Source organism: Syngnathoides biaculeatus, chromosome 1 (assembly GCF_019802595.1).
Source record: "Syngnathoides biaculeatus isolate LvHL_M chromosome 1, ASM1980259v1, whole genome shotgun sequence".
NCBI classification, from domain to species: Eukaryota; Metazoa; Chordata; class Actinopteri; order Syngnathiformes; family Syngnathidae; genus Syngnathoides; species Syngnathoides biaculeatus.
In genome coordinates, this window is record NC_084640.1 from 3,626,852 (window position 1) to 3,654,651 (window position 27,800).

General features: G+C 40.7%; 3 protein-coding genes across 7 annotated transcripts in view; 1 reads left to right on the plus strand and 2 right to left on the minus strand.

Moving 5' to 3' along the window:
- Positions 1 to 8,382: 8,382 nt before the first annotated feature.
- ppp1r10 (protein phosphatase 1, regulatory subunit 10) lies at positions 8,383 to 19,839 on the minus strand. 2 transcript variants are annotated; one of them, XM_061831231.1, is made up of 20 exons: positions 19,707 to 19,839; positions 19,370 to 19,539; positions 18,276 to 18,344; positions 16,779 to 16,887; positions 16,604 to 16,690; positions 16,066 to 16,201; positions 15,862 to 15,913; positions 15,702 to 15,791; positions 15,497 to 15,625; positions 15,318 to 15,423; positions 15,098 to 15,201; positions 14,785 to 14,912; positions 13,461 to 13,617; positions 13,170 to 13,310; positions 12,834 to 13,080; positions 12,422 to 12,497; positions 12,121 to 12,336; positions 11,435 to 11,555; positions 10,896 to 11,246; positions 8,383 to 9,017 (listed from the first exon to the last, which is right to left on the minus strand). In XM_061831231.1, exons 4-20 carry the CDS (start codon positions 16,883 to 16,885, stop codon positions 8,875 to 8,877), a joined length of 2,391 nt encoding a protein of 796 aa, XP_061687215.1. In that variant the 5' UTR covers positions 16,886 to 16,887; positions 18,276 to 18,344; positions 19,370 to 19,539; positions 19,707 to 19,839; the 3' UTR covers positions 8,383 to 8,874. The 2 variants fall into 2 exon arrangements, with proteins under 2 accessions (XP_061687215.1, XP_061687132.1); XM_061831148.1 differs by lacking the exon at positions 18,276 to 18,344.
- Positions 19,840 to 19,849: 10 nt separating this feature from the next.
- Positions 19,850 to 24,279, plus strand: mrps18b (mitochondrial ribosomal protein S18B). 2 transcript variants are annotated; one of them, XM_061831908.1, is made up of 7 exons: positions 19,850 to 20,274; positions 20,963 to 21,119; positions 21,205 to 21,302; positions 21,392 to 21,460; positions 21,681 to 21,747; positions 21,828 to 21,887; positions 23,964 to 24,279. In XM_061831908.1, exons 1-7 carry the CDS (start codon positions 20,248 to 20,250, stop codon positions 24,167 to 24,169), a joined length of 684 nt encoding a protein of 227 aa, XP_061687892.1. In that variant the 5' UTR covers positions 19,850 to 20,247; the 3' UTR covers positions 24,170 to 24,279. The 2 variants fall into 2 exon arrangements, with proteins under 2 accessions (XP_061687892.1, XP_061687797.1); XM_061831813.1 differs by lacking the exon at positions 19,850 to 20,274 and adding an exon at positions 20,313 to 20,779.
- Positions 24,280 to 24,298: 19 nt separating this feature from the next.
- Positions 24,299 to 27,800, minus strand: part of abcf1 (ATP-binding cassette, sub-family F (GCN20), member 1) — a 33,372-nt gene continuing 29,870 nt past the window's right edge. For all 3 annotated transcript variants that reach the window (XM_061831019.1, XM_061830946.1, XM_061830863.1), the window contains 2 exons: positions 24,710 to 24,782; positions 24,299 to 24,611 (listed from right to left, as the gene is read on the minus strand). In XM_061831019.1, coding sequence (XP_061687003.1) covers positions 24,445 to 24,611; positions 24,710 to 24,782 — 240 coding nt within the window. In that variant the 3' untranslated portion in view covers positions 24,299 to 24,444. The remainder of the gene's footprint in view (positions 24,612 to 24,709; positions 24,783 to 27,800) is intronic.

Consider the following 27,800-nt stretch of genomic DNA (forward strand, 5'->3'; position numbering starts at 1 on the left):
CGAACCACTGCAGTTAGGGTTGAGTTGATTTGTTGAAGCCAACATAATCATCTGTCAAAAAGCATAGACGCAATACTGAGGCCACCAAGACAGACACCTCAACAGCTCAGCTGCATCTATGAATTCTGTCCATAAAAATTATGAACAGAATGGTTGACAAAGGAAAGCCTTGGTGGAGTCCAATTCTCACTGGAAACAAATCCAAGTTACTGCCGGAAATCCAGATCAAATTATGACACTGGTCGTACCGTGACCAAACAGCTTGTATCGGGGAGTCCAGTAACCCATTCTGCCAAAGCACCCCTAAAGAACTCGACAAGGGACACGGTTAAAAAACTCCCTTGCACTCTCAAGGGCCTTGTTGAGGGTGTAGTGCTGGTCCACAGCCAATCGACACTGCTTCTCCTGAATCTGAGATTATATTTCCCAACTGACCTGCTTCTTCAGAACCTCCGAATAAACCTTACCAGGGAGGCTGAGGAGTGTTGATCTTTCAGTAGTTGAAAAAAAGGAGATGGTGGGGGTCCATGAGATATAATCAATCTTAAAAAAATTGAAAGACAATATCTTGTGAACCGATTTCAAGAAAATGAAAGAAGATACAATTAAAGTTATAACATAAAAAGTGCAAGTGCTTTTGGGTATCTTTGCAAGGCATTTACAATCATTAACCATTAGCTTTGAAGTAATGAAACTACATGATGAGCTAACTCAAACAGTAATGAAACCTTGGTTCACAAATGACCCTCTTCAGTCTCGTCCATTTTTCAAGCCAGTTATCCTCAAAAGGGTGGCAAGACTACTGTAGCCTATCCCAGGTAATATTGGGTGAAAGGGAAACTACACCCTGAACTGGTCACCTGTCAGTTGTAGGGCACATACCCAGCAAGAACAAGACCTGGATTTAACGTTGAAACAACGTCCAGGTCTAACGTCGAAAATTCGTTGTTTTAACATTGTATTTGTAAATTGTCTTACAACGTTGAAACAACGTTGGCAGACAACAGTGAAGCAGCGTCCAGATCTAACATTGAAAATACGTTGCTTGTACATTGTATTTGTAAATTGCGCCAACGTCACAACCCAACCTACAATTCACATTGTTTTACAATGTTGAAACAACATTGTTTATACATTGTATTCGTAAATTGCATCGACATGACAATCCAACATACAATCAATGTTGCCATGCTACATGGAAATTGAGCCATTAAAACATTAGATTGAAACCTTTATTATGCAGTGTGAAACCAGTGTTTTTCAATCAAACTACAATTAGGTTATTATACAGCCCACAGTAATACATGTATTTTTAACATTTAGAACAAATAACTTTTTTTTTCCATCATTTAGAACAAATAACTTTTTTCTTAAAGTATGTTACAAACAAAATAAAATATAATGTAATATTCCACTATGTGAAATGTGAACTGTAATTATGTATTATTGCCTTCACAGCAGGAAATCTCGGTGGGGGGGGGTCAACGACTCGGTAGTCCTTACAAGGCCACACTGCCTGTGTTTCGGCGGCCTCTGACTTCTTCTCCTTCAGTCAACTACATCAGCATACAACCCACCGCCACCTGCTGTCAGGTGGAACATGAAAACCAACCCACACACAGAGAACGTTGTCAACTTCATCTGTCGACCCGGCTTCCTTGTTACCACCTAAACCCGTAGAAGTTCCAACTACAACTCAGGCGGGGAATGTACGGCTGTCATGAACTGAAACTATAGCGGTCACTGTTGGAGCTCACAACCTAGACGCACGGTGATAGTTTAGACAGATTAGTTACGATGAAAATTGTAAATCACAATGAACAATTGCCGACGATTTAGGAATGGTAGCATCACATGCAGTGCATAATGGGAATATTTTCAGACAGTTACTGACACATCAGGTTAGTTGTGACATCCACGGGGAATCAACGTTGAAACAACATTTTTTGACAACGTTAAAAATATATTGTCATTCAACTGTGGAATTTATGTTGAATTTAGGTTGTTCGACGTCGCGACCTAAAACAATGTCAATTCAACGTTGAATCCAGGTCTTGTGCCTGATGGGTAGACACTCACACTTCATGCACAGTGTTTTCTGATCATTTTCAAGAAAATATTGTGTCGTGCCACGCACTCTATGCTTTAGTTCGCCATCAGTACAGGATTAACACAGTATGCTGTTGTGCTTTCTTTCACAATGTTAACATTTGTCATTCTGTTCGCCACATACAATATATCACATACCACCATGTATCATTTCCCCCCTCTAAATTAGCCCTCAGTATGGCTCCCAAAGGAGTGAAAAGTGCACAACAGTGCTATCTCAAAGGTAACTCGGGTATCACATATGACACATTTGAACATCAAGTTGCTTGTGCATTTCATAAAAAAAAGTTGTATCATAGTGACAGTTAGACCCTGTAACAGAGTCATTAAATTTTCCTTATTTGAAATGCTTTGTTTGGCTGGCTACCAGTCCGGGGGGCACCATGACTCTTGCTCACTGTCTGCTTTGATAGCCTCTCGTTCACCTGTGCCCCTAAAGGGATTTAGAAGATGAATGGATGGGTTTCAATAACAAACAAACAAATAAAATGGCTCGTATTGAACCTTCGCAGTTGAACTGTATTCATTAACCTCATCCAGAGGAATGAGGTGGGGGACCTTTAGGTAATCTGATTCATGTGGACTGTCAGGCACAATACTGAGAAGAAAAGAGCGAACCTCTTTTCAAATATCCCTGACTTTTATTCATTTATTTATATTATGTATTAATTCCTGAAAAAAAGAGAGTCCTACCTGTCTTTATTGCGGAAGATGTCCTGTAAGACTTGGTGGGTTTTTCTCTATTGTTGGCACCAGGGGTGACTCGACTGCCAAACAATGTCAGAGACCTGGGGGGTGTCCAGTGGACCCACTCCTTTGTGTTATTATGGGAGATTCAACAGCCCCTCATCACTATCAACTCATGTTTAGGGGTCTTAAAAAAGACCTTGATCTTATTGATTGGTCCGTTTTTAGTCACATGCTGTGATAATATATTCACCTTCCTGCTCCACATACCACCTATATCGCTGCCTTCTTGAGTGATTTTACAGCATAATTAAATGTATCATCTGATCATTTAGGTTAATTTGTTCAAAGCAGACACTGTTCTATAAACATAAATGCAACATACACGTGGGATAGCTGCAGTGACGTCAGCGCCACCGTCACACGTGAGTATAAAGAGGCCTTAGTACTGCATGAAGATGGACAAGAGCATTTTCTATCTTACCTGTGCTAGAATACCTAGCATTACATTAGATAAAATCCGAGAAAGAAGAATTAAGATCTGAGGTTAGAAAGTAAAATAGACAAACTGCTTATACTTCAAAGGAACTCGAACGTCTACTTGAAGGAATTCTATGGCTATTTGGGGATTTTGCTATTAGCTTCCTCACAGGTGAACACCTGAGGTTATCACCACATGGCATAGGTGAGGAGGAGGGTCCCTCCTGTCCACACCCACGAGGGAAGGAAATTTTTTTGAGGAGAGAACAAACGTTGAGAGAGACTTCTTTTTTGGCAGGTGCTCCAACATAACACATGATCGGACTTATATCTTGCAGCTACGACACCTCTTAATAAAACAATTAGTCCAAACTTGAGTCTATGACAGTGGTTCCTCCATGTGCTGCCTGGACTCAAGGGGAAAATACACTTCACGTGCTTCAGTATATTGCCACATTTACACTTACAATGGGCTGGATTGATCTATATAGCAAATCAGATGAGCGTCTATAAGGTTAGGGTGTTTTATCAATTGGGGGAGAATCACATGAACCAGAGCTGTTAAGTTATGCAAAAAGAAAAAAAAACATGTCATACAGTATATATAATACATATAATGTCATTGATCATTAGATGGCTGCAGATAGCCGCATTGCACACTGATATTATTAATGGCTCCGGAGCCCATGTTTATGTTGAAATGTCATACCTTGACATGCTGCAACAACTGCAGCCTTGATGTGCTTGTTTTCAAGGTGCTGATTGTTTCCATTTCTAGACCAATGTTACACAAAATATTAAACCTTTAATAAAATAAGTGGTTAAGTGAAGTGTGTACTGCACTAACTGTGAGTTTAATTCACAATTTCTTCACTTTTGGGGGCGCAGAAATCCTTACAAGGCAGACGGTTTAAGTTAAGGTATTGGCTGACAACATTTTTTTACTGTGTACGTCATTCAACGACCAAAATAGAAAATAGTAGAAATATGTAAACAACTAAAAGACAAAACAATGAAGTTGTTCCCAAACAATCAGAGAAACACGAGATGAGGCAAGACAAGGGGCAGACTGACTCATTAGGGTCATTCAAACAATCGGAGGTGGCGCTTGAAGGTCAGTGCCTGCACTCATGAGGCTCGGCCGGGCACAGCCCATGGAAAGGGTAACATAGGTCATACATAACATAGATGTGGAATGTTACCTCACTAGCACGGAAGGAGCCCGAGATAGTGTGTTTGGTCGAGAAGTTCTGACTAGATACAAATGGGCTCGCCTGCACAGATGGCTTGGATACTGGTACCAGTCTTCCTGAGAGGGATTGGACCCTCTTCCACTCTGGAGTCGCCCATATTGATGATTAACAAGTGTGGGTATACTTGTTGGCCCCTGACTTGGTGGCTGTACGTTGGCTACGAAAGGGTAGCCTCCCTCCTCTTTCGGGATGGGTCGTGACTGTTGTTTGTGCCTATGCACCAAGGGTTTAAGCGAGAGGCTGCTGGAGAGCGCACCATCTGGGGACTCCATCATTTTGCTTAAATGCCCCCCGCCCCCACGACCACCACCACAACCACCACTACCACAACCGATCAGAATCCAAGTGGTGTTCTGTTACTGGACTTCTGAGCTCAACGTGTATTGTCCATAATGAACACAATGTCAGCGCATAAGGTTTATGTGCATGCGCATGTGCACTTGGCACCAGGACACCCTCGGTCGTTGTTCCATGATTGACTTTGTGGTCGAGTCATTGAACTTGCTGCGGCATGTCTTGGACATTCAGGTGAAAAGAGGGGTGGAGCTGTCCACAGATCATCACTTGGCGGTGAGTTGGCTCCGATAGTGGGGCAAAATGTCGGTCCGACCTGACAGGAACAAACAAATTGTGAGGGTCTGATGAGAACATCTGGCAGAATCCCCTGTCAGAAGAAGTTTCAGCTTCCACCTCCAACAGACCTTTGTTCATGTTCCGGGGCAGGCAGGGGACATCGAGTCTGAGTGCCTACAATGTTGAGGCAACTGACTGGAGCTGTGGCTGTACGGTGGTCGGTGCCTGTTGAGGCTTTGGCATGTGTACATGACAAAGTTCATTTGCACGTATAATACACAACACTACACAGTACTTCATAAACTATGATCCACATCTTTGTCATGATCCTGGCGCCTCAGCATGAGCTGTGCGGGTGCCCGCGCGGCTGCGCTGATTGGGAGGCGCACACCTGCTCCTCATGCGGGCTGATCATCCCCTTTATAGATAGGACCCGGTGACGACTGGTCCTGCGCCAGTTCGTTGAGCTTTATGTCCCGTTCCAGCACTCTCATATCCCCATTTGAACCTGTGTGTACCGACCTCCGTCCGTTCTCTGACCAACCTTGTAAGCCTGACTCCTTGATACTTCTGCCTACGTTGATTGTTTCCCCGTGGACCGACTCCTGCCTGTCCCCTCATCTGTTCTCTTCGCCCGACGTCACAACTACCGCTGCTGCACCGGACTGCCTGCTCGATCCCCGACCTCTGCATACAATAAACGTGTCTCTTCTTGAACTACCTTGCGTCTTCCGAGTTCCTGCATTTGGGTCCTACTCTCGTTCCGATGGGAAAGTGACAATCTTGACATACATTATGTATTTGATCACTCACTTAAAAATAAACTTAACAATACTCATACAATTTGTTCCAAATTAACAGGCTGCATTAAAGTGCCACTAACACCAAAAATATGAAATTTATTATGTTGTTAACCCCAAAAAATCAGCCGGAATGGAAGGCTCCGTTTGTTCACAGCACATCAGAATATTGCCGTATATTGATTTTTTTACTCTCGCGCAATGAAAAATCTGTGGACTGTGTGGGGTTGAAGAAGAAGCCGGAAGTGACGTACTTTGTAGACAACTTCAGTAATGGACGTAATGGAGTCCTACTCTCAGAACGTAACAAAAGATCCACGTCATAAACACTTAATAAACTACGTCAGTCACGGGTACTCAATGTGTCAATGTGCGTGGGCCGCCATTCATGGTGGCGCGGGCCGCCTTTAGTGATGGCGCGGGGCGCCGTTTCCCCCGATGTGGATGTCAGTCGGGTGGGGAAGCAGGCGGGTACGTGCGGTCTCAACGGTGGTGGGCAGGAAAAAGGAGCTCTACCCCTCACCGGCCACCGTTGTGTGGGCACCCCTGACATAAGTAATAAAGTACGTAAAAAAGGAAAATAAAGAGAAGAATAAAGAATGAATAATTATAATAACAATACAGACACATGTAACACAGCTTTATATTAATGTCAATAACATCCATGATATTTACTTCATCCGGCATGGTTCCTCCTGAGTACGCTACATACACAAGACTTGTAAAAGGGTTAGGAAATTGAACAATTATGGTCCAGTCATTTTGAATATTTCACTGGGTACCTCGTCCTCCTAGTCTGTGATTGTCGGGGAGTCTGTTGTTAGTGGAGGAATGAACCGCATATTGTCTAAATATGGGTCAAAATTATATGGTAAATGGTCGCTTCACTCGCTTCTAAGATCTTTTCTTCCTCAAAAAGAGCTTCAGTCTGTGAAGGGGCATCAGAAAAATCTGAAAATCGGTCTCGTTCATCTGCCATTGCCTTCGGCACAGCGTGTTTTCAATGCCAGGTATCCAGCATGATGCCTGCACATGACATCACAGACAAATATGGCCGCCACTGCGATGCGCATTGTGTCAAGTCAGACTTATGCAACTTGCGCTTTTATAAAACGCTCCCAGCTTACTTTTTCCAACTGGTATTATCATCAAAGTGATTAATATTATTTGTAGTTTTGATAACAATACCTATTTTAAAATGTGTTTTTTGTGTCAGTGGAACTTTCATTGTTTCATGTTTCTTTGCCAAGAACTGAATAATATGAGGTGTTCAAAGATAATGTTGATCATGTTAATCATCCTTTGAGGATTTTGGAACGTAATTAGGAGAGGAAGGCAGATTTTGTTTTTATCCATCCATCCATTTTCTGACCTGCTTATTCTCACGAGGGTTGCAGGAGTAAGGGTTAGTTAAGGTGTTGGAGCCTCTCCCAACTGTCATTGGGCAGGAGGTTGGGTACACCCTGAACTGGTTGCCAGCCAATCACAGGGCACATGGAGACAGACAAGTCTCACTCACAATCACACTTACGGGCAATCTCAAGTCTCCAATTAATGCATATTTTTGGGATGTGGGAGAAACCAGAGTGCCCAGAGAAAACGCATGCAGCCACGTGGAGAACATGCGAATTCCACACAGACGGGACTGGGATTTGAACCACTGTCCTCTGAACTGGGAGGCCAATGCTCTACTGCTGCTCCACCGTGAGGTAAATTTTATTTTAAAAAAAACGCATATAATTTAGTAATTAAACAGCATTTTCTGATACCACCTTCCACTTTGTTTGCAGTTTTATTCATCCAATGAAAAACATTAAATTTGGAGGAGTCATCGTAAAAATTGTGCCAAATAAATGTGTTCATTCTGAGATGACACGCTGTGGCAACCCCGAAAGGGACAACCCGAAAGAAAGAGATTTAGAAGATATGCAATACTGCTATTAAAGTAAATACATCTTTTCGCATCATTTGAGCCTTAATCTTTTTAATAACTATCAAGTGTTTGTTTTTGTTCAGGTACAGCACATTTTATATCAAAATGACATTTGTTTTACAAGATTATGCTCCAGACATACCCAAATTCAAATAACTGATAAAACAATTATAGCTTAACATTCATTTAATACAGTGTAGAAAATAATTCAACAGAAAAATATGACAGCATGAACATGTATTGTACACAACCACAGTACAAACAATTGAGTCAATGAAGCCATCATAAAAAAAGGGAACCTGTTCTCAACATTGTATCAAAATAAAACATGGAGGAAAAAAGAAGTCCCACAAGAGACAAAGGTCAATGTTTTCACAGAAAACACACACTAAATAGCTGACCTGCAGAAAGCTTCAACATAATACTGATGTTCAGACCCTCCTCAGAGGGTTCAGATGGAGAGTTTGGAAGTCATTTGCTGTAACCGGCAGACTAGTCAAAAAACATGATTGCTTGCGGGAAAAAAATGAGCTGACAAGCCACAATGTGGAGACAATTTTTTTTTAAGGTAGCACACACAGGATCATCTTCATTTTAAGCACATTCATTTAGCAGCTGCAGTAAGGGACGGGGTGAAGACAAAAAAAAAACCTCCCTTGTATCAGTTAAACTTGATCGCAATAAAGGGTCGTTTCAATCTAGTTGTTTAAGTTCAATTATAATGGTGTCATTTGATTTAGCTTCTTTTGCGCTGCTAAAGAATCGTACAAGAAGCAAACAACACTGCTCAAAAGCAATGTGCGTACACTGGAAAAGAGGTGAAATTATGTGGCAAGCTTTCTGTTGACTTTCATTAAGTTCAAGCATGTTGCCGACATTGACACTGACAGGTAGCCATAGTGGCAAAAACTGTGAAGGTTTCAGTCTGTCAAAAACAGTGCCATTGGTGATCATCTCACAGAACTGGAGTCACTTGTACAATCACTCTGCAGTGGTTTGATGAAAAGGAAATGTATAATATGTCAGGAGGCACTGCCACTTAGTGTCCATGCTGGTTGTTTGCTGGGTGGTTCGGGGGGAACGGAGGTCCATTTACACCAGGGTGGTAAAAAGCGCAGTTGCTCTCGTACCTGCAGTTTCCCTTCATCATGAAGTGACGACAAACAGGCCGCATAGACATGTCTATTGGGGGAAAAAAACACAAATTAGATTGTTGAGGAATCAAATGGAAATTCACACAAAAAAGCTGCGAGTTAATGTTACTTTTTTTGTTTTTAAATCTGCTGTTAGAATTGCTTCTGATATCTGAGCAAATATTTTTTGTAATTTACAAAGTCTTCAAAATACACTCATCTTTGTTAAGTAGCAGTAATAATTCCCCCCCGAATAAGTTCCGATATCTGTCAGAATAGAGCTCTGATAATCAATTAAATGGTCAATTAATTCAAAATAACAACAAAATAATAATAAAGATAAGAATGGCAGGCAGAACATTTGACTGTTTTATAATTGTTTGTGCTTTCTCATTGAACTTTACAAGCGAAAGATTGTCCTGTTAGTTTGGATTTCATTATGTTTATCCTGTTAGTTCAAATTGTCATTTTTGTCTTACATTGTAATGTGTTCATTTCAAATACTCTTATCTAATCCAATTGCGCTTTCAGGCCCCCACCACTAGATGGCGGCAGCACACTTGACTCCATTGACTCAATATTAGGTAACCAATGTGAATTATTTTCCAAGCCCCTTATCCTCACCAAAGTTGCGATGGGCACTGGAGCTATCACAAGTTATATTGGTTGCCTTGCAATCGAGAAATACCAGTTGGAGGTATTAATGGGCCATTAAGATTATTTTTCTAATCAAGAACACCCCCCCTTCCCGCTCCCTCCAAAAAAATCAAAACATGGTTACAAAAAAACTAGGTACAGTCGTGTTTTGTGCTCACATTTATAGTATGCAGGTTATGTGGTGACTAAAGGTCATTACTGTGTTTTTATACAGAACAATACTTTAATGATACCATTTTCAAATAAACTTGTATCTGAAGGCACCACTGTGTATGAAGCAGACAATAGATGATCTGTGGCAATGGTACACCATATATTATCTACGGTGGCCCTGAAGAGCAAACCAAAACAGCAAATAACTATTCAAAATCACAACTAATCACATCATCATATTAAAAATCAACAAATAACTAAACAAATAAGTAAATAAATCAAGCTGCCTAAAGAGGTAGCGACTGTTGGGGGAGTTAAGACTCATCGCTGATTGGATGAGAGGGAGGACTTTTTTTCAAATTTGCTATCAGAAGTGGATGTGATCATTTGCCATTTTTTTGTTTTGCTGCTGCGCTTAGTTATTTGTTGTTCCGAGTACTGTATTTTCCACACTATAAGGCGCACCTTCAAAGAATTGCCTATTTTAAAACTTTTTCCCCCATATATAAGGCGCACCACATTATACGGCGCATTGAACAGAGGCTGGGGCCATCTTGCTTTGTTCCCTCAGAAACTCTGTTTCGTCTCCTTTACTTGGCGCAGATCATCTTGTTGCTTCGACTTCTGCACAATTGATTCGTTAAATGTTAAATTCTTTCACTCCTGCACTATTCCCGTGTTCTACTGTGTGACTGATTACCTTGAGTTTAAATTCTGCGTCATAAGCGTGTCTCTTAATAGGAGCCATTTTGGGGTCTTTACACAAATGATAATGAAACGGCACGCCTCGCGCAATCATATATCCCAGCATGCACCGCGTGCTACTTCTTCTACAGGAGAAAATGGAGTCAGCGGGTGCTCACTGTAGTTGCAAGACCTGTTGTGGCTCAATATTGATCCATATATAAGGTGCACCGTCAGCTTCTGAGAAAGTTAAAGGCTCTTAGGTGTGCCTTATAGTGCCGAAAATACGGAAATTAACTGCTGCTGTGCTTTTGATCTATTGTTGTGCTTCGTTATCTGCTGTTGTGTTTCATAGCCGTTGTTATAGTCTTGCTGTTGTGTTTTGCACTTCAGGGACACCATAGTTACCAGAGCATGACTTGTCTCCACATACCATTCATGTTGTGTCCTCCTCTTGGACCCGCTCGTCCTCTGCCCCGGAAACCAGGCTCTCCTCCTCGGCTTCTTCCTCCTCGGTGGAAATGGCCTCCTCGATGGGGCCCTCCCCTCATGGAATCATCTCCCCAGTAGTTGCCATTATCCCCACGACCCTGTCCCGGCAGGGGTCCCAACATGCGTGGGCCTCCGCCAGCGTTGAAAGGCGGCCCATGACCATGAGGGGGTGGAGGGTGGTTGAAGCGGGGGCCACCTGGAGGCATGTTGGGTGGGAAGCCACTGTTCATGGGCATCTGCATCTGCATGTGCATGTTGTTCATGGGAACATGACCCAGCAAACCAGGGTTGACTGGATGTATACCACAAAAAAAAAAAAAAAAAAAATTAGTGAAAGACACTAATTTATTAGTAAGATTACAAAATGTTAAAAAATTTCAGACCTAAGTGTGTAATTCTGCAAGAGTGGAAAGTTTTGCAAACATAACGAACACTCCAAGATATTTTGGATCGCAATGATTGCACATGATGTGACTTTACCTGGTGTTGGTCCCTGGTTCTGGTTCTGTGTCTGTTGCAGAGAACCAAGAAGCTGTTTAATCTTATCAGAGAAGTCAGGTTGCTTAATGAGATCTTCAGTAGACTGGTTACCAGAAGCACCCTAAAGATACACACAGCTTTGAATGACAAATGCACAATCACAAGTGGAAAACTAAAAAACACAACACACACACACACAATCCTTGTGACTTGATCACTGATAAATAAAACTGCACCTCAATACAATGACACACACAAAAAAAAGTGTGTCCATCATCCTAAATGACCAACACAATCTTGATTCTTTGCTACTTGGCTATAGTTTGCCACAAATCCTCTTTTTTGCTAAGCAAAAACCGAACACAGAAATATTACCAATTCGTCAACCTTTTTTTCATAGACTTAATTTTCTTTGACCTCAGTGATGCTCTTGTATTTGTTCTTTGTTGGCTGTTTCTATATTAATACAAATGTAGATGTTCGCTTTTGTGTCGTGACAATTTTATAGTTTGAATAGTGTGATGCTAAGCAATTTGTCATCACGTTTAGTATACATATAAATTGGCACTTTAACAGATAGGAAAATGTATAAAACCTATGAAGCAGCTCCAAAGGAGTAAATCAAACAGAAGAAAAAGCTTTATTTCAGTGTTGACAAATGCTTCCAGGTTGCAATATTCATGTACCATAATAGATGAAAGTAGCTCCTGTACGTTGACAGCTGGTGTGATGGGATTGTTGACAGTGTTTGTGGTCTGGGGGCTACGTGAATTGTTGTTCAGGTTGCCCATCAAGTTTGCAAGGACCGGTGGCAACTTAGAGCCCTCATTTTGAGTCATTGCGGGAACCGGCTGAGATGTGTCCATGGGCTCCGAGTAGCCATCGTCTGGGACTGACGAGTCCTACCAGGATAACAGACATAAATTGAAAAAGCCATTCATTTATTATATAAAAATAAAAAGGAAAGTGGATATATTTTATACTCACCTCATCTAGAGGAATGAGTCGAGGGGGCATAGGTTCATAAGGCTCTGGGTCAGGTTCATGTGGACTGTCAGGCACGCTAGTCAGAAAGAAAAACAGACACCGTGTGATGATGTTCTCAATTAACTTCACATCTTACTTATGCAAGGGGTCCTCAGTTTACAATAATTCCATTCGCATGGTTGCAGGACACCCCATTTGTCACAAATCAATGGACAATGTAGTAAAGTCAAATTCTTTTTGAAAATATTCAGATGAAAAACACTTCTAGGCTCAGACACTGCTGCACAAAGTAGGTCATTGTGGGCAGTTCGTAACCTCCTGTCTGGACCAGGATAAACCATGGACCCCTCTCTTAGCACATATTACACAAATATTTTAGAACTACTCAACACACTGCATAAAATTGCCCTACCTCTCTTTACTCAGAAAGATCTCCTGTAAGATGCCCATTTCACGGTCCCGCTGGGTGAGCTTTTCTGTGCTGTTGGATCCAGGAATGACCAGACTGCCAGGCAATGTCAGTGGCCGAGGAAGTGTCCAGGGCACCCTCTCCTCCATAGTATCGTGGGAAAGTCGTCGGGCCATCTCAAATGTCTGTCTGTCCATCATCAATTCCCGTTTGGCTGCCTCACCAAAGTCCTTGATCTTATTGACATTGACTGGGGGAGTGAATGATATGGTTACGAGTTCTCATTTCGGGGAGTTTGACACACACACACTCACGCACACACAAAAGTACATTTCATACCTCTCTCTGTCTCATCGAGGTCAAAGTAGAAATAATGTTTGAGGTTATCTTCCTGAGCCCAGTGAACAGTCTTTTTTTTCTTGCCCTTCTTCGTTAAGTCTTCTTCTCCACGAGGTTCTGACAGCGCATTAGGCTTGTCACCTGCAAAATACAAATGTAACCCTGTTAGGAAATTGAAATGGTATCTGGCAGGTAATGTCCCAAACTTTTTTTATTATGTTACATGACAATTATTTCACCATTTCACAGCTATTTCACTTATTTCATGGTCTCGATAAGAGGCAGCATTACCAGTGTCCATGGAGTCAGGGTCTTCAGAGGGCACGGGGGTTCCAGGCCGGTCCAGGTCCTGGGTTTCATCAATCGTACTTGAAGAAACAGTCTCTGGAGATGTTGGTTTGGCAGAAGATGAGGAATACGTAGATGGCTTACCATCAAATGGATTTGCCTGAAGATTCAAAAGTAGAAGAAGAAGTCAGCGACACAAGAAGAACATCTTTATGTTGTTTAGCTGCAACTGGTGAATGCACAGAACGAGAAGCAATTACAGTGGTACTGCTAATTAATTTTTTCCAGAAGTCGTTTCGTAATGAGAATTTTTCATAAATAGAAGTGCTTTCTATATGTAAATAGCCTAATCCATTCCAAGCCCCCATGCAAAAAATAAGCATTCAAAGTACATAATGTAAAAAATCTGTTTTGGGTGACTATGCTAAGAGATGGGTGAGTGTCAAGCACAAGGCATCGTAGGAGACGGAGGAGGAAAGCAAACGTTTGGGACAGCCAAGAGAAAACATAGGTATGATCATACGCATGCACACAACTTAATTCCACTAAAGTTTCTTGGGACCCATGTTGAAGAAAAACTAATAAACTTGCAATAAACACAAACAAAAAGCTCATGAAAAAGTTGTACTTTTCCAATGTGCGCTAGCTTGTGACAGCGTGTAAAAGCGCTCAGTGACAAGAGTCCAAAGGAAACGAAAAGCATCATTGGTAAAGATAGACATCCCTCCTAGCCAAAGGGAAGCCACAAAGATGCTACGGTGTCTAGTCAAAGAGAGAGCACCTCTTATTGCACCACATAAACCAAGATACAGGATGTTTACATTTGGTGGAATTTGGGGCCTGCGAATTTAGCGACTAGTTTTGCTTTCGTATCCTGAATCTTCCTTCGTAACTAGAGACAATATTTTTCCAAGGTGTTATGTAACCTGAATTTCTCTTGACTAAAGACAGTCGTGAGTTGAGGTACGACTGTACAATCAATGCCTGAATCCAAAATTCCACTATGCATGATTCAAATAAAAACAAACAAGAATTTATTTAGCCCCCATCTAAAGAAATACATTAATAAATACATAAACAAATAAATAGCACTAAACTGATCTAGTAAGGAAACTCCTAATTGAACAAACTATCAGTAGTGAATGCTTGTTGTAAGACAAACAAACAAAATGTATTTAAACAATCCCATTTTTGGGGGCCAACTAACTACAAAAGTATATGCTTTTTGTCAAAGCACATTTAGAACATGATTCAATTATCTTTTATAATACATATGAAATGAACTATTTTCAGGTTTGGGCACACATTAACTTGACAGAAAGAGTACCTTGTTTGAGGTCGGTGACACAGCCTTGGCATTAGAAGGTGAACCAGTCGCAGTCTTCTTTTTCTTGATCTTGATACCAGGCACTGGAGCAGAGTTAAGCGCATCTAGGAACCCTGTACATTCCATGGCTGCAGACATTAAGAGAAAGTACCTTTAAAGGTTTAGATTACAAACATTTTATATCATGAGAAAGTGTGTCCAAATCTTTGACAGTATATTTCAAACCAGAGATGCTAATATTGTAATCATCTTCAGTAAACTACACTTATAAACTATACTGTACACTGATTACAGCCATATATTGTATACTTACGTTGCGCTGGAATGATCTTGACTTTTATTTCTTTGGTAGAATTAGATGGCGTGTTTAGAGGTTTATATTTCTTCTCCAATGGGGGATTATCCAAGTGACCAGAACTGTTCAGAGTAAACAAAGAGCATAGTTACTGTCACTGTCTTCTAGATGTAGGCAGAGAGCAAAATGCACATCGACTAGGGTGGCGTTGCTCCTATAATCTGAGAAATTTCAATACCTTAACCTCTTGAGGACTGGAGGCTTGATGTTGTACTTGTCACCGAGTTGAGGAGCAGCTGGAGTCTTCTTCGTGGGGGCAGGGTTAGGAGTGTCCATCTCTAGACCTAAAAAGTCATTATTATTTAAAGAAATTTCAGCATTATGAGACACAGCACAGCAGTTATTATAATGGCTTACCAATGGAACGAATTTTTGCATGACTAGGTGCATGAGCTTTGGCCTTGTCTTTTTTCTTCTCCTCTTCTCCACTCTTGTCTTTCACCTCTTTGAGTGGGACTTTCCCATCTTCTTTCTTCTTCTTCTTATCTACGTATTGAATACAAAGCATTTGAAGATAATATTGAGGAGGCAGGCAATGACAAACAAATGAAACCATTCATACCAGCAGGACTGTTGGCGTTGCTTGATACACTCTGGGAGCGAATTGTGGCCATCCACCCGTCGACAAGAACAGATGCCAACTTCCGCAATTCTAAAATAGAAATTGCATTTAGTCCAAAATCCTTGACACAATACAAATAACACAAAAGCGAAAAACTAACCTTCTGTCTCTGCACCTTTGCACAGTTGTTTTACCAACTTTGCTGTATTGTTCTGGGATTAAAACAAATCAGGATTATTAAAGTATGTCAAGTGTAATATATACAGCAATAATCATGGAATTATATTCTAAATAGAGTAGTTATCAGGACCATGAAAAACAGGTTTTCAAACCATGAACTAGAGGTAGTGGGTTTGGTGTGTACCTGTTTGAGATGGTCCACTTTGAGTGGCAACTTCTGCAGCGTGAGGAGAATAAGTTGCAGCAGTGGAGAATTATTTGTGGTTTTGGAGTAGGTGAGCCATGAGTTCAGCAATCTGTATCCACCAACTCTAATGAACCTATGCAAAGATCAGATAACATGTTGAATTAAATAAAAATGCATATATAAATGTTTGAGGTGGTGGTTGATTGGTTAAAAAAAAAGGTTGTTTGCTGATGTTAACCCTGGAGAACACATGGGGTCACATATTTAAAAGGATTTGGATGTCTTGGGTTCTCTAGAGTTAAATACGCACTATTTTCTACAAAGATATATCTACATATGGGTACAGGTGGTATTTGCCATTAAAAAAATAAATCTCTTGAAGCCAGATGCACTAGTGGAGCGCTGAAAACAGATGGAAGTCTTGAGTGGAATATTGAGATGTATTTATATATATATATGTGAGCTATCTCCACCATCACTGCCAATAAACTCATCAAACCAATAATGATGTATTCAGAATAGTCAGAAGACATACCTGTTGAGAACGTCATGAGATTTTGTATGAAGTAGGATGTTCAAGTACATACACCGACTGACCATCTTGGCAGATGCTTTCATTAAGCTGTGCACAAAATATGAAGAGATTAGGATGTTACTTTTAACAAGAACCGCAAACATTTTTTTTTTCATGACAGGCTATAATTCCTCACCTGAACATCTTTGGGACTCCCTCCAAACTACACAGTCCTCCATCCTTCCCTAGTAGAACCTCCACTCCCTTCAAAATCTCTTTGGGGTCCACCGGCACCCCCTCCATTTCTGGAAAAACAAACCAAGTACAGTAACTCATACGTACAGGATTAGGGCAAATGTGTATTGCATGTTTGGTTTTTTTTTCCCTCCAGTAATGGGGCATTCATCTGTTTAATGTGGAATTTTTGCCTTCAAAATTAGGGGTTGCTCAACAGAACTGAATTCGACCTTTTCTACGCATCATCAGAACAAAGCTTCCATTTTTAATGCTAACTGCAAAACCTTCAAATGTGTCCAGTCCACCACACAACTTGAGACCACCGAGCAGTAGTTTATCTCACTGTCCCATATCAGAGTTCCGTGTTTTTAATATGCAACAATGCCAGCAAACTAAATCGTCAATCTTCACGTAGGTAAAAGACAACACTACAACAAATTAACAACAAACTCAAATGACTAATAAACAAACAATGCCACAATAGCTAAACATGTACTGCCTCATACTTGAGTGGTGTTGCACGCTGCCAGCATGTACCCTCGTCACAGGGACAGGAGCAGGACAGATGAAAGTCCCAGAGCCAGAATGTCTTCTCTCTGGACCTTGCAGGGCTTTTGTACTGATATATGCTTCCATGTGAAATGTGTTCCTTTCTTTCATCGAACTGAATTAATGATGTATTAGTGCAGAAAACCTAATTGCAGTCCATGGAATTACACATCACTTATCAGTAGGGGTCATTTTATTTCTGTCATTTGAAATTGACAAATATTAAAAAACAATTATAAACTTATTTCACATCATCTTTGTAATGTGCTCTTATTCATGTAAAAAATTACAACAAATATCAACTGAACGATATTTGCCGGTTATCATGATTAACGAACACATTAATAGCACATTTATATCATTGGTGCAAAACTGCAATTGTGGACGAATGAACAGGGAATTTGACTCACTCATCCTGTATACACAACTGCGGCAAATGGAATGAGTGCAACTTGTGCTTAACATATTTGAATTGGCTCTTCTGATTGGGTAATAAGTTTATTTCGGCTTGTCCTGTTAAGGGTTGCCACAGTGTGACGTCGCAGATGAATGCTCATATTTGTTTGGCAGTTTTTTTTTTTTTTTTACGCACTTAGAACAATTAGTAGACATTGTGGTCCATCTGGCCTCACCTACATTATGCTAACAATAATTACACTTAACATTCCTAAAAAGAATCAGTATCAATTATTAGTTATACTGGAACCTGTTTTTTTTAGGTGTGTCATTACTTTTATTGAGTTAACCTGTAAGTGTTGTATAATTAAATCAACATTACAAGGTATGGGAAGAGTGGGTTGTGTACTCCTTTGTTCATTTTAATTGATTTCACTTATGTACAAAACCAGTTCTAGGTGTTATCAGTTTACTGGAAATGCCATGACATGAGGAATCAGTTAGGTCTTACCCGTTTAATTGTTGTAGTAGAAGTTTTATATTGTCTCAGAACTCCACAACACTGCAAATAATTCAAAGCCTGAAAGTGGCACAACTGTTACACATACACAAAATGTCAAACAAGGCCTGACTACAATGTCCAACTGTAATTATGTAGTGTATCACTAGTACATGACAGTAACAATAAATTCCAAACATTTCATTAAGTTATGCTAACTGTGGGTATTTTGAATGATCTTTAGTGCCTGTAGTCCCGTAGTTATTTAAAGGCAGTCAAAAGGATCAGCCCCATTCAACTCACTGGAGTGGGAGGGGCAGAACGCTAACCCACCAATGAGCGCCCTCGTCCTTTAACACCTTCGACGCCAGTCTAACTCTAGCAATGGGACTCCAAAAAAAAAACGGTTTCGGCTTTAGCACAACGCACGAGCAGAATGATACGCAACAGCCAAAATCATTGTGGTTGCTTTACGGGTTTAAACGGAGAACTCCCAAATGTTCCGAGGATGGGGGGGAGGGTAGCCACTTGTCCACTATTTTGATAACTCCCAATGTTTGTGTTTCAAAAGCCCACTTCGCTTGGGTCATCCCACAACCTTTATCCAGATTGCCCAATGCGGGATATGTGGAAAGCCCCTGTGCTATTATCAGTCAATGCGATGCAACAATGTGCTTCACAAAGCGTCCATCAAATCCTCAGCCTAATGCAATCTTTATGTATAGATTGCGGTGGATTTCAGTTCCGTAGAGCAGCCCCTGCAAAAACCCCAGCAGGCAAAAGTCCGACTTCATTACTTATTAGGCTCCTAAGCAAACACGGCAATCTTTATGGTCAGATTGCTTATAGATACTAGATCGACTTTTTTTTTATTAGCCCACCTCGTCTCACACACGAAGAAACGGAGAATTGTCTCACCGTCCACATTCATGTGTGAGCTCATGCTAAACAAAAGGCTAACAATGCTTCAGTGCGGCGGATGCTCGTCAACAAATTGCAATTAATTTTCTAACTAAATGCCCTCAACGTCTTAATCACAACACACTGTGCTTCTCGGGCACTTATTTCGTTTATATAAAATAAACAAACTTTGATGGCTTTAATACCTGCTTCAAAATTTCTAATGGGTGGGGCTTTGGTAGCTAAAGGCTAGCCTTTTCCTTCAAGAACTGGTGGCAAAAATAGTAATCAGATGTCCATTACTTGAAGAAAAAACATCAATTTGAGTAGTTAGGAAGTCCTCGACGGCTGAATCTTCAGGAAAACGTATTCAAACCTGCAAAAATACACAAGGGGAAAAAAACATCTTAGATGAAACTCGAAGTTAAAATTTGCCTCTTCAACGTAATCAACCTCATGCGTTGATTTGTGTGTAAAGGCTAGGGTGTTTCACCTTCAATAACGACAAATATATGCGCGAATGTTTTTGACGTCTTGACTTACCTTTGACTAAATCCAGGAATGAGCTAGAAGGGGAGGGACTTGTCTTTTATACGAACAGACGTTTTTACGTCATTGACGTTTTTTTCAGCTCTGGTATTGCCTCAAAATGGCGGACAGACGACCTTGTCCTTTTGGTTCAAAGGCATAATGGCGAATGACTTACTTTTTCGACATTTGGCACACTATTCACTGTAATTACACCCAGCAATTCACATTTTTCAATATAGCATTGGTAACACTAAATATATATGAACAAAAATGTTACTTTCAGTGTAAATTGAACATTCTCTAATGCATACACGCATAAATTGTAACGTCTTCAAAATGGCGACAAGTTTAAAACAGACACGTCCGGTCTACACATTGCGTGTTGTAGGTCATAGCGTATTCACAAAAACTACTAATTTGTTTTAAGACAGGTTTTTTTTTTCAGTTAAAAACGGTCGTTTTCTATATGATTTTTTTTTTTTTTTGCTTTCAGTCATTATGTAATTGATACAATAAAGGCAAAAATACTCTGGGATGGGAATTTGAATATCCAATGAGAAACGAGGAAAACGGTCTCAAAGTAAGTCACATGACATTTTAAATTTTTTTAGTTTAACACGTTAAATGTTGGACAAATAAGTGGAGTAATATAATTTTAAGATAAGAAGGATAAAAGTTAAAATCATTAGATATCATTTCTGAGGATGGAAGATTTGATAAAATAATGCATTAACCGTTCATCTACGTTAACACACAGCCTATAAAACTGCAGTAATCAAAACCGATCAATAAGAAAAACATTGGACTTTAATTTCTGAGGATGCGAGGATTAGATAAATGTATTAACCCTTCATATACATGTAAAATTATGCAGTAATGAAAACGGATCAATGGGTGGCGGTACAGTATTGCAATATCAGAGTTTGTAAACCGCCGTCGTAAACCTGGAAGAAAAGGAACCACGAAGAAGAAGCGTGACCTTCCACCCACACAAGGAAAAAAAAATGTCTACCGCATTTCAAAGCGTGTTAAGGGGAGTCTTTCGCATCTCGCCGTCAATTGTATTTCCACTGCGACAATGCCAGGTAATATTTTACTGTTCGTACCTCAAGCCGGTTTCCTGAAGTTAATCGAAAACTTATATGTTAAGGGAGGCTTATCATGATCCATCTACGGAGACATCTTGAAACAATGGAGAAAAAAATATATAAAAAAAAATCAAATAATTTGATGAGTAATTACATACACAATTCTTTTTTTATTTATAGGGGACATCTGTAAGAACTTGTCCAGGTCTTCAGCCATTGGCCCCTCAAAGCCACTCTTTTTGCCAAGTCGTGACACTTCAGGATGGGGCTGCGACTAAGGCTACCGAGGCACTCTCTCGCTACAAAGAAAGGCCATGGGTTTATCTGGAGAGTGAAGGTATTGTCTACATATATGAGGGTGAGTTTCCCACCCCCCACAGACATTTGTGTTTATTTATCTTTGGATCAAATCTCCTTGGCAGAGTACATGGAGCGGTATGGAGCCAGTCCAGTGTGGGCAGGTTACAGGAGGAACCACAAAGGTGGCATTCCCCCACAGAAGACTCGCAAGACCTGCATCGTAATGTCTTTTTGAGTTATTTTTTTAACAGTGTATCATTTGAAGTCCACAGCTGCCATGTAATTATAAAAAATGTTGGGTTTGTTTAGAGAGGAGACAAGATATGTGGAAACCCCTGTCCAATATGCCGAGATTCAAACATTATTATTCATTATCAGGTGGGTAAACTATTCACTATGATGAATTTAATGCTAATGTATTTAGAGTTGGTCATTGCAACGCATATAACGGATAAGGACAAAAGAACTTTCAAAAGTTTACATGTTCAAGACACATTCCTTTGATGAAGTGAAATGGTATGTATTTGTTACAACATATTGTGGTTTTAGAGTCACGTGTTTGTTTCATAGCTAACACAACAAATGCCTTCTTATACAGAATGTGAAGCTATTGCGGCAGTTCATCAGCCCCCATACTGGTATGGTGTATGATCCTACTCGAACTGGTAAGGCATGGGCGCGTGTCATTAATTGCATGGATTTAGGAATAAATAAAGAATAAAGGTCACTGTTATAATATTGGCAGGTGTATGCATGAAACAGCAAAAGAAGCTGAGTAAAGCTATCAACGCGGCTCAAGATCATGGTATGTAAATGTCCATACAAACGGCACAAGTAATGAATACATAAATTTATGAGAAGCTCTTTCTTCATCCAATGTGTGATTGTAGAAACTGGGTCAACCTGCTCATGGCAGCGTCCATGTATATATGTTATATGCTAGCACATTCATAATTATTTCTTTTATGGTTCCAAATTATTCTTCTCTTCATGGTACCTCAACTTAAAAGTGACCCAACTTTTTATTTATTTTTTTTCCCCCCAAGATGGGAATCATCACGCTGCTGATTTGTTTTAGGACTAGGGTTAACAAAGAGCAATTTTAAGACACAAGGACTAGCTAGTTATGGTGGCAGCAAACTTCATTGAAGCAGCAGTTATTAAACAATTATTTAAAAAAAAAAAGCCAAATGCTTGCTCCAGACTTTTTGTCAAGGCCAGTTGAAGTTTATTATAAAACTACACAATTACTTTGTATATTTGACCAAACCACATTAACTTTCCTACAAAATTCTGCCAGCTTAATGCTAACAGAACACAAAATGCCATTGATGGCAAAAAAAAAAAAAAAAAATGAATGATGCAGTGGTTATCATTTAAACAATTTATTGTGGAAAGATGAGCGACTGGTTAGCTCATCTGCCTCACAGATCTGAGGACCTGGGTTCAAATCTGACTTCACCTGTTTTTTTTCTCCTGGTAATCCTGTTTTCTCCCACATCCCCAAAACATGCATGGTACATGAATTAAAAACTCAAAATTATCCGTAGGCGTGAATATGTGTTTGTTTGGAGATGCCCTGTGATTGGCTGGCAACCAGTTCAGTGTGAAACGTGCCTCCTGCCAGGAGTTAGCTTAGCTAGGCTCCACCATACATGCAACCCTAGTGAGGATAAGTGGTGGAGCAAAGGAATGGACAAACTTATTTTAACTAAAGCAATAGCTATAGTAACAAGCAAATTTCACCCATCCATTTTCTTTGCAGATGTGATTTTTCCGTTTATAGGTGGAATTCCATCTTTTTAAATTACATGGATTAAAAAAAATGTGTGTGCAATTTTTCTGCAATATTCCGACCGTAACCCGTGCCAGAATCCACACTTGTTCATTTCCCGAGTTTTGCAAGTGAGGCGGAAAATTTGATACGCGTCTGTTGATTGAAAATGCTTGTATACAAGGTAGTTTGTGGGGCCATTTGCAGTCACTGTGATTTGACGTGTATGCTTGCGCTCCATCGCACTTGGAAATCTGCAGTCGAGCACGAAAAATCATGCGTCTAAAATTTGTTACGGGTGGAAATACATAGATATTGAAAGACGTCACTTTTGTGTAATTTTGGGCAATGTAATTTCCCACTTGTTACATATTCTCAGTGCAAATGAAAACCGATCCACCACACTGAACCACAGCCTGACATCGTTTTTTTAAAACACAGAAGTACACGCTGCTGCTCAGCTTACTTCGACTTCCTAATTTACCTGACACTGCCCCCTTCCGGCTCTTAAAGGGGTACACTCATAATTACAAACACCGTCCACCACCAGCGCTTTAGTTAGCAACGCAGAACAAAAAGAAGTATTAAAATGTTTTTGAATGGATATGCATATACAGAAAAAGCAAAGTTATGACAGTAACTTGTCCCATTTTTAGTCCCAGATGACCTCCAGGTAGTGCAACCACTAGTTATCACCACTTGCACGAGTGTGTGTTAATTACAACAGTGTAATCTATAACAGCTACACAAACCTACTGAAGGGTCTAACTTCTGGTATCAGCGGCTGTTAATTTCCTGATAACTTTTTGTGAGAGCACAAAGCTTCTGAATTACCAAACAGTCTTACAGCTAGACTCACAGAAACGTAATTATTTAGAAAACCGGTTGTATTTCGGCCCTTTATGACCCCCAGGCGATGCTGAAAAAGCACTGGACAAAATAGACCAACAGTCATTAAAAGGGAGAGCATTTGTACTGCAGCCAGTGTCTAGAAGTGCAGTATGGATCAGATATTGTTTTAACATCTCAAATGTGTAGAGAAACTAACAACTGCTTCCAAGAATTGCAGCCAAGACTTATCTGATGGTGCACTTTTTGTTGTTTCAGGCTTTCTTCCTTTCCAGATTCCCTATGTCGACTTCGCAGGTGAAAATTACTCCAATTGCCATGACGCTGTGGGTATCACACCACCCGCCCCTTCTTTAAAGTCTGGTGATGAATGGTATGAATGGTACGGTGAAATCACTCCAGATGAGAACGAAGTAGCTAAAGTCAGGAAGACTTATAAGGCTTATCTAAAGCCAGGCATGTGATGACACCATTTCTAGACTTTTTTTTTGTGTATATAGTCAATTAAGTCACCAGGTGTCTTACATTATATCGTGTACATGAATATGAACAAATAAAACAATTGTGGAAAATGTTTTTATTGTCTTCTACTACATCTAAAAGTATTAGATTGCAGGGTTTACACACCATAATGTTTATTAAGCAGGACATAGTCCAGGACAAAAAAAACATGGTAAGAAACCATTCCAGAGGAATTTTGAGGTGGCAACCTGTTCTACCCCCAACTGCTCCGGGGGAGTCATGGGTTAACCTTATTGACCATGGTCTCTCCAAGAGACTCCAGAACTTCCCGCTTGTAGTCATCAAAATCTCCATCAATTTGGTTGACTGAGCAATCCTCCACCACCCACAGCTGACACTGAGTCTCGGTGATAAGACGGGCATCATGACTCACTATGATCACAGCTGGACAGGCCATGGAAGGACACATGTTGATGGTTACGAGAATGCAGAAACTTATATACATTAACTTGGTTGTTTTTCATAATGTCCCCTCAATTTACCTCCTTTGTAATCATTGATGGCTTCTGATAAAGCATCAATTGATTCAATATCCAGATTGTTAGTAGGTTCATCCTGCAAAAGAAGAAAGGTAAACCGATAGTTTGTGACGCGACAGATTTTTGTTACATTCTTGAAATCAACCAAGCCTCAAGGGAAGGGTGTTGGGATGCAATTATGCAGTATGCTAACACTAACTGAAACAAATTACATGACCTTATGAGTTATGTGACAGAAGAGTCTCTGCTAGGATGAAGGGCAAAGTTTATAAAACAGTGGTGAGGCTGGCCATGATGTACGGATTTGAGACTGTGGCACTGAAGAGACAACGGGAAGCAGAAATGAGAGTGAGCAGGCTGGATACCATTAGAAATTAGCTCATTAGAGGGACAGCCAAAGTTGGATGCTTTGGAAACAAGGTTCAAGAGTGTAGACCTCAATGGTTTGGACATGTCCAGAGACGAGAGAGTGAGTATACTGGTAGAAGGGTGCTGAGGATAGAGCTCCCAGGCAAAAGGGTGAGAGGAAGACCAAAGAGAAGATTGATGGGTGTTGTGAGGGAAGACATGAGCGTAGTTGGTAGAGAAGATGTAGGAGAAAGGATTAGAATCTAATCCTTTCTCCTACATCAGGGGTGTCCAAACTTTTTGCAAAGAGGGCCAGATTTGGTAAGGTGAAAATGTGTGGGGGCCGACTATTTAGCCTGACATTCTTTGAACCATTAACATTAAATACAAATTAACTTTTTGGGATTTTTTTTTAATTTAATTACAAATGGCATACTTTTACTTTTACATTTTTTTTTTACATTTAGGTTTTTACCGAAATCACAAACCACAAAAAATTAAGAAAACTATAAAGGATATCTAAGTTCATGTGAAACATTACATATTATTCACTATTATATGCTCACTGTAGGAAAAGTCCTGAAAACAAAACAATGATCACTGCATATTCAAACTGTGATTTTGACCATCACAAAAAAATTAATTAACTGAGATTTAAGAATTTATTCAACTCAGAGGACTTAAAGGTCTTGCCTGCACTAATGTGAAGGGTGATACTGGGATCTTGACTGCAGTATGTAGTCCATGTCTGGCTCAAGAGCAGTGGTTTTGATGCGCAAGACGTCACGCAGTTGAGAGTCACTCAGTCTTGTCCTCATGCGGCTCTTGTTAATGTTCATAACGGAGAATGTCTTCTCGCACATGTATGTGGAGCCAAACAAGCTCAGCATTTTCTTAGCAAATGTCCGAATTGCTTGGAACCTGCCTTCATCCAGCTGGCGGTAGAAGTTGACAAGAGGGAGCTGTTGGTGCCGACTGCGATGCTCGGCGTCACACTGCAGCTCAATGAGCTCCAGTTGCAGGTGGTCTGGAGCGTCATCAGGGTCCACGGAGAAAGGAGAGGAAAAAAGCGTGATCTCCTTTTCAATAGCTGCAAAGTCCCGAAAGCGCTGCTGAAACTCCTCAACCAGAGATGAGATGTCTGCTGCATCCTTTGTCATTTGCGCACTGATATTGATCTGTGGGAAACTGGTCACAATTTCCTGCAGCGACGGGAAATGTGCGGTATTGGGCTGCGCCTGTGACAGGTGTCTTTGGAAAAGTAGCAGCTTGGTCCGAAAGGCTTTGATGTGTGAATACAGTTGGCTTACCACTGCATTTTGCCCTTGAAGGCTTGTGTTCAGCGCATTCAGATGTCGCGTTATGTCAACTAAAAATCCCAAATCAGCCAGCCAAACAGGATCATTTAATTGTGGCATGGGTTGTCCCTTTTTAGTCAAGAATTGTCCAATTTCCTCCCTGAGAGAGAAGAAGCGCTGCAGCGCAGACCCCCGACTGAGCCACCTTACGTCGGTGTGATACAAAACATCTCCGTATTCAGCCTGGATGTCGAGAAGAAACTGTTGAAACTGGCGGTGGCACAGCGCTTTGGAGCGAATATAATTAATAGTCTTTATCACCGGTTTCATAACATTATCATATTTCATATATTTGGCACAGAGAACTTCTTGATGAATAATACAGTGGAGTTTAATAGCGCTGCCTCCTTCTTCGCTGACTTTGTTACAGACAAGGCTTGATAATCCACTCCGCTCGCCAGCCATGGCAGGTGCGCTGTCCGTAATAATCCCGGTGACTTTATTCCACTGTAGTTTCATGTCATCTACGGTGGAACAAACAGAAACAAATAAATCCGTTCCTCTTGTTTGGCCCTTCAGACTCTGGAGGTCCAGAAGCTCTTCACTCACGTTCATGTCATTGTCCACTCCTCTTAAAAAGATCAGTAACTGAGCGGTGTCGGACGCATCCGTGCTTTCATCGCACGCTAACGAGAAAAAGTCAAACTCAGTTCCTTTTGCCTCTAACTGTCTCTTAATATCTAATGAAACGTCTTCAATTCTCCGTACCACAGTATTACGAGCCAGGCAAATATTGGCAAACTCTTGCTTCTTCGCGGGACAAATTTTCTCAACCATTTTCATTACACAGTCTTTAATAAATTCACCCTCAGTGAAAGGTTTGCAGTGCTTTGCAATCAGCGTTGCCACTTCGTAGCTTTCCTTTGTGGCATTTTCATTTGACTCACGGACTCTTGTGAAAAAGCTTTGCTGTGCCGTTAAAACAGCTTCCAGTTGCTTCACTTTTTCACCGCGTTTGTTCCCAGTTAGCTTGTCGTAGCTAGCATGTTTCGTCTGGTAGTGCTTCTTGATGTTGAATTCCTTGAAAACAGCCAGTCTCTTGGCAAATTAGGCAGACAGAGTTGTTTCGTATTTCAGTGAAAAAATACTCAAATTTCCACTTCGCGGTCAACTTTCCTTTTTTTGTTTACAGACGCCATGTTAGAAATGGGCTGGGCTGAAACGATCACGCAAGGTCAAGGGTCACGGCGGCCAGAGTGCGGCCACAGGGCTACTGCCATCTTCTGGTGAAATGAAAAATAGCTTTTTGTACACATGTATTTTATACTGTGGTCAACAGTGCTGGCGGGCCGCATATTATTGATTTCATGATAGAGGCCGCGGGCCGGTAAAAATTTGTCCACGGGCCGCAATTGGCCCGGGGGCCGGACTTTGGACATGTCTGGATT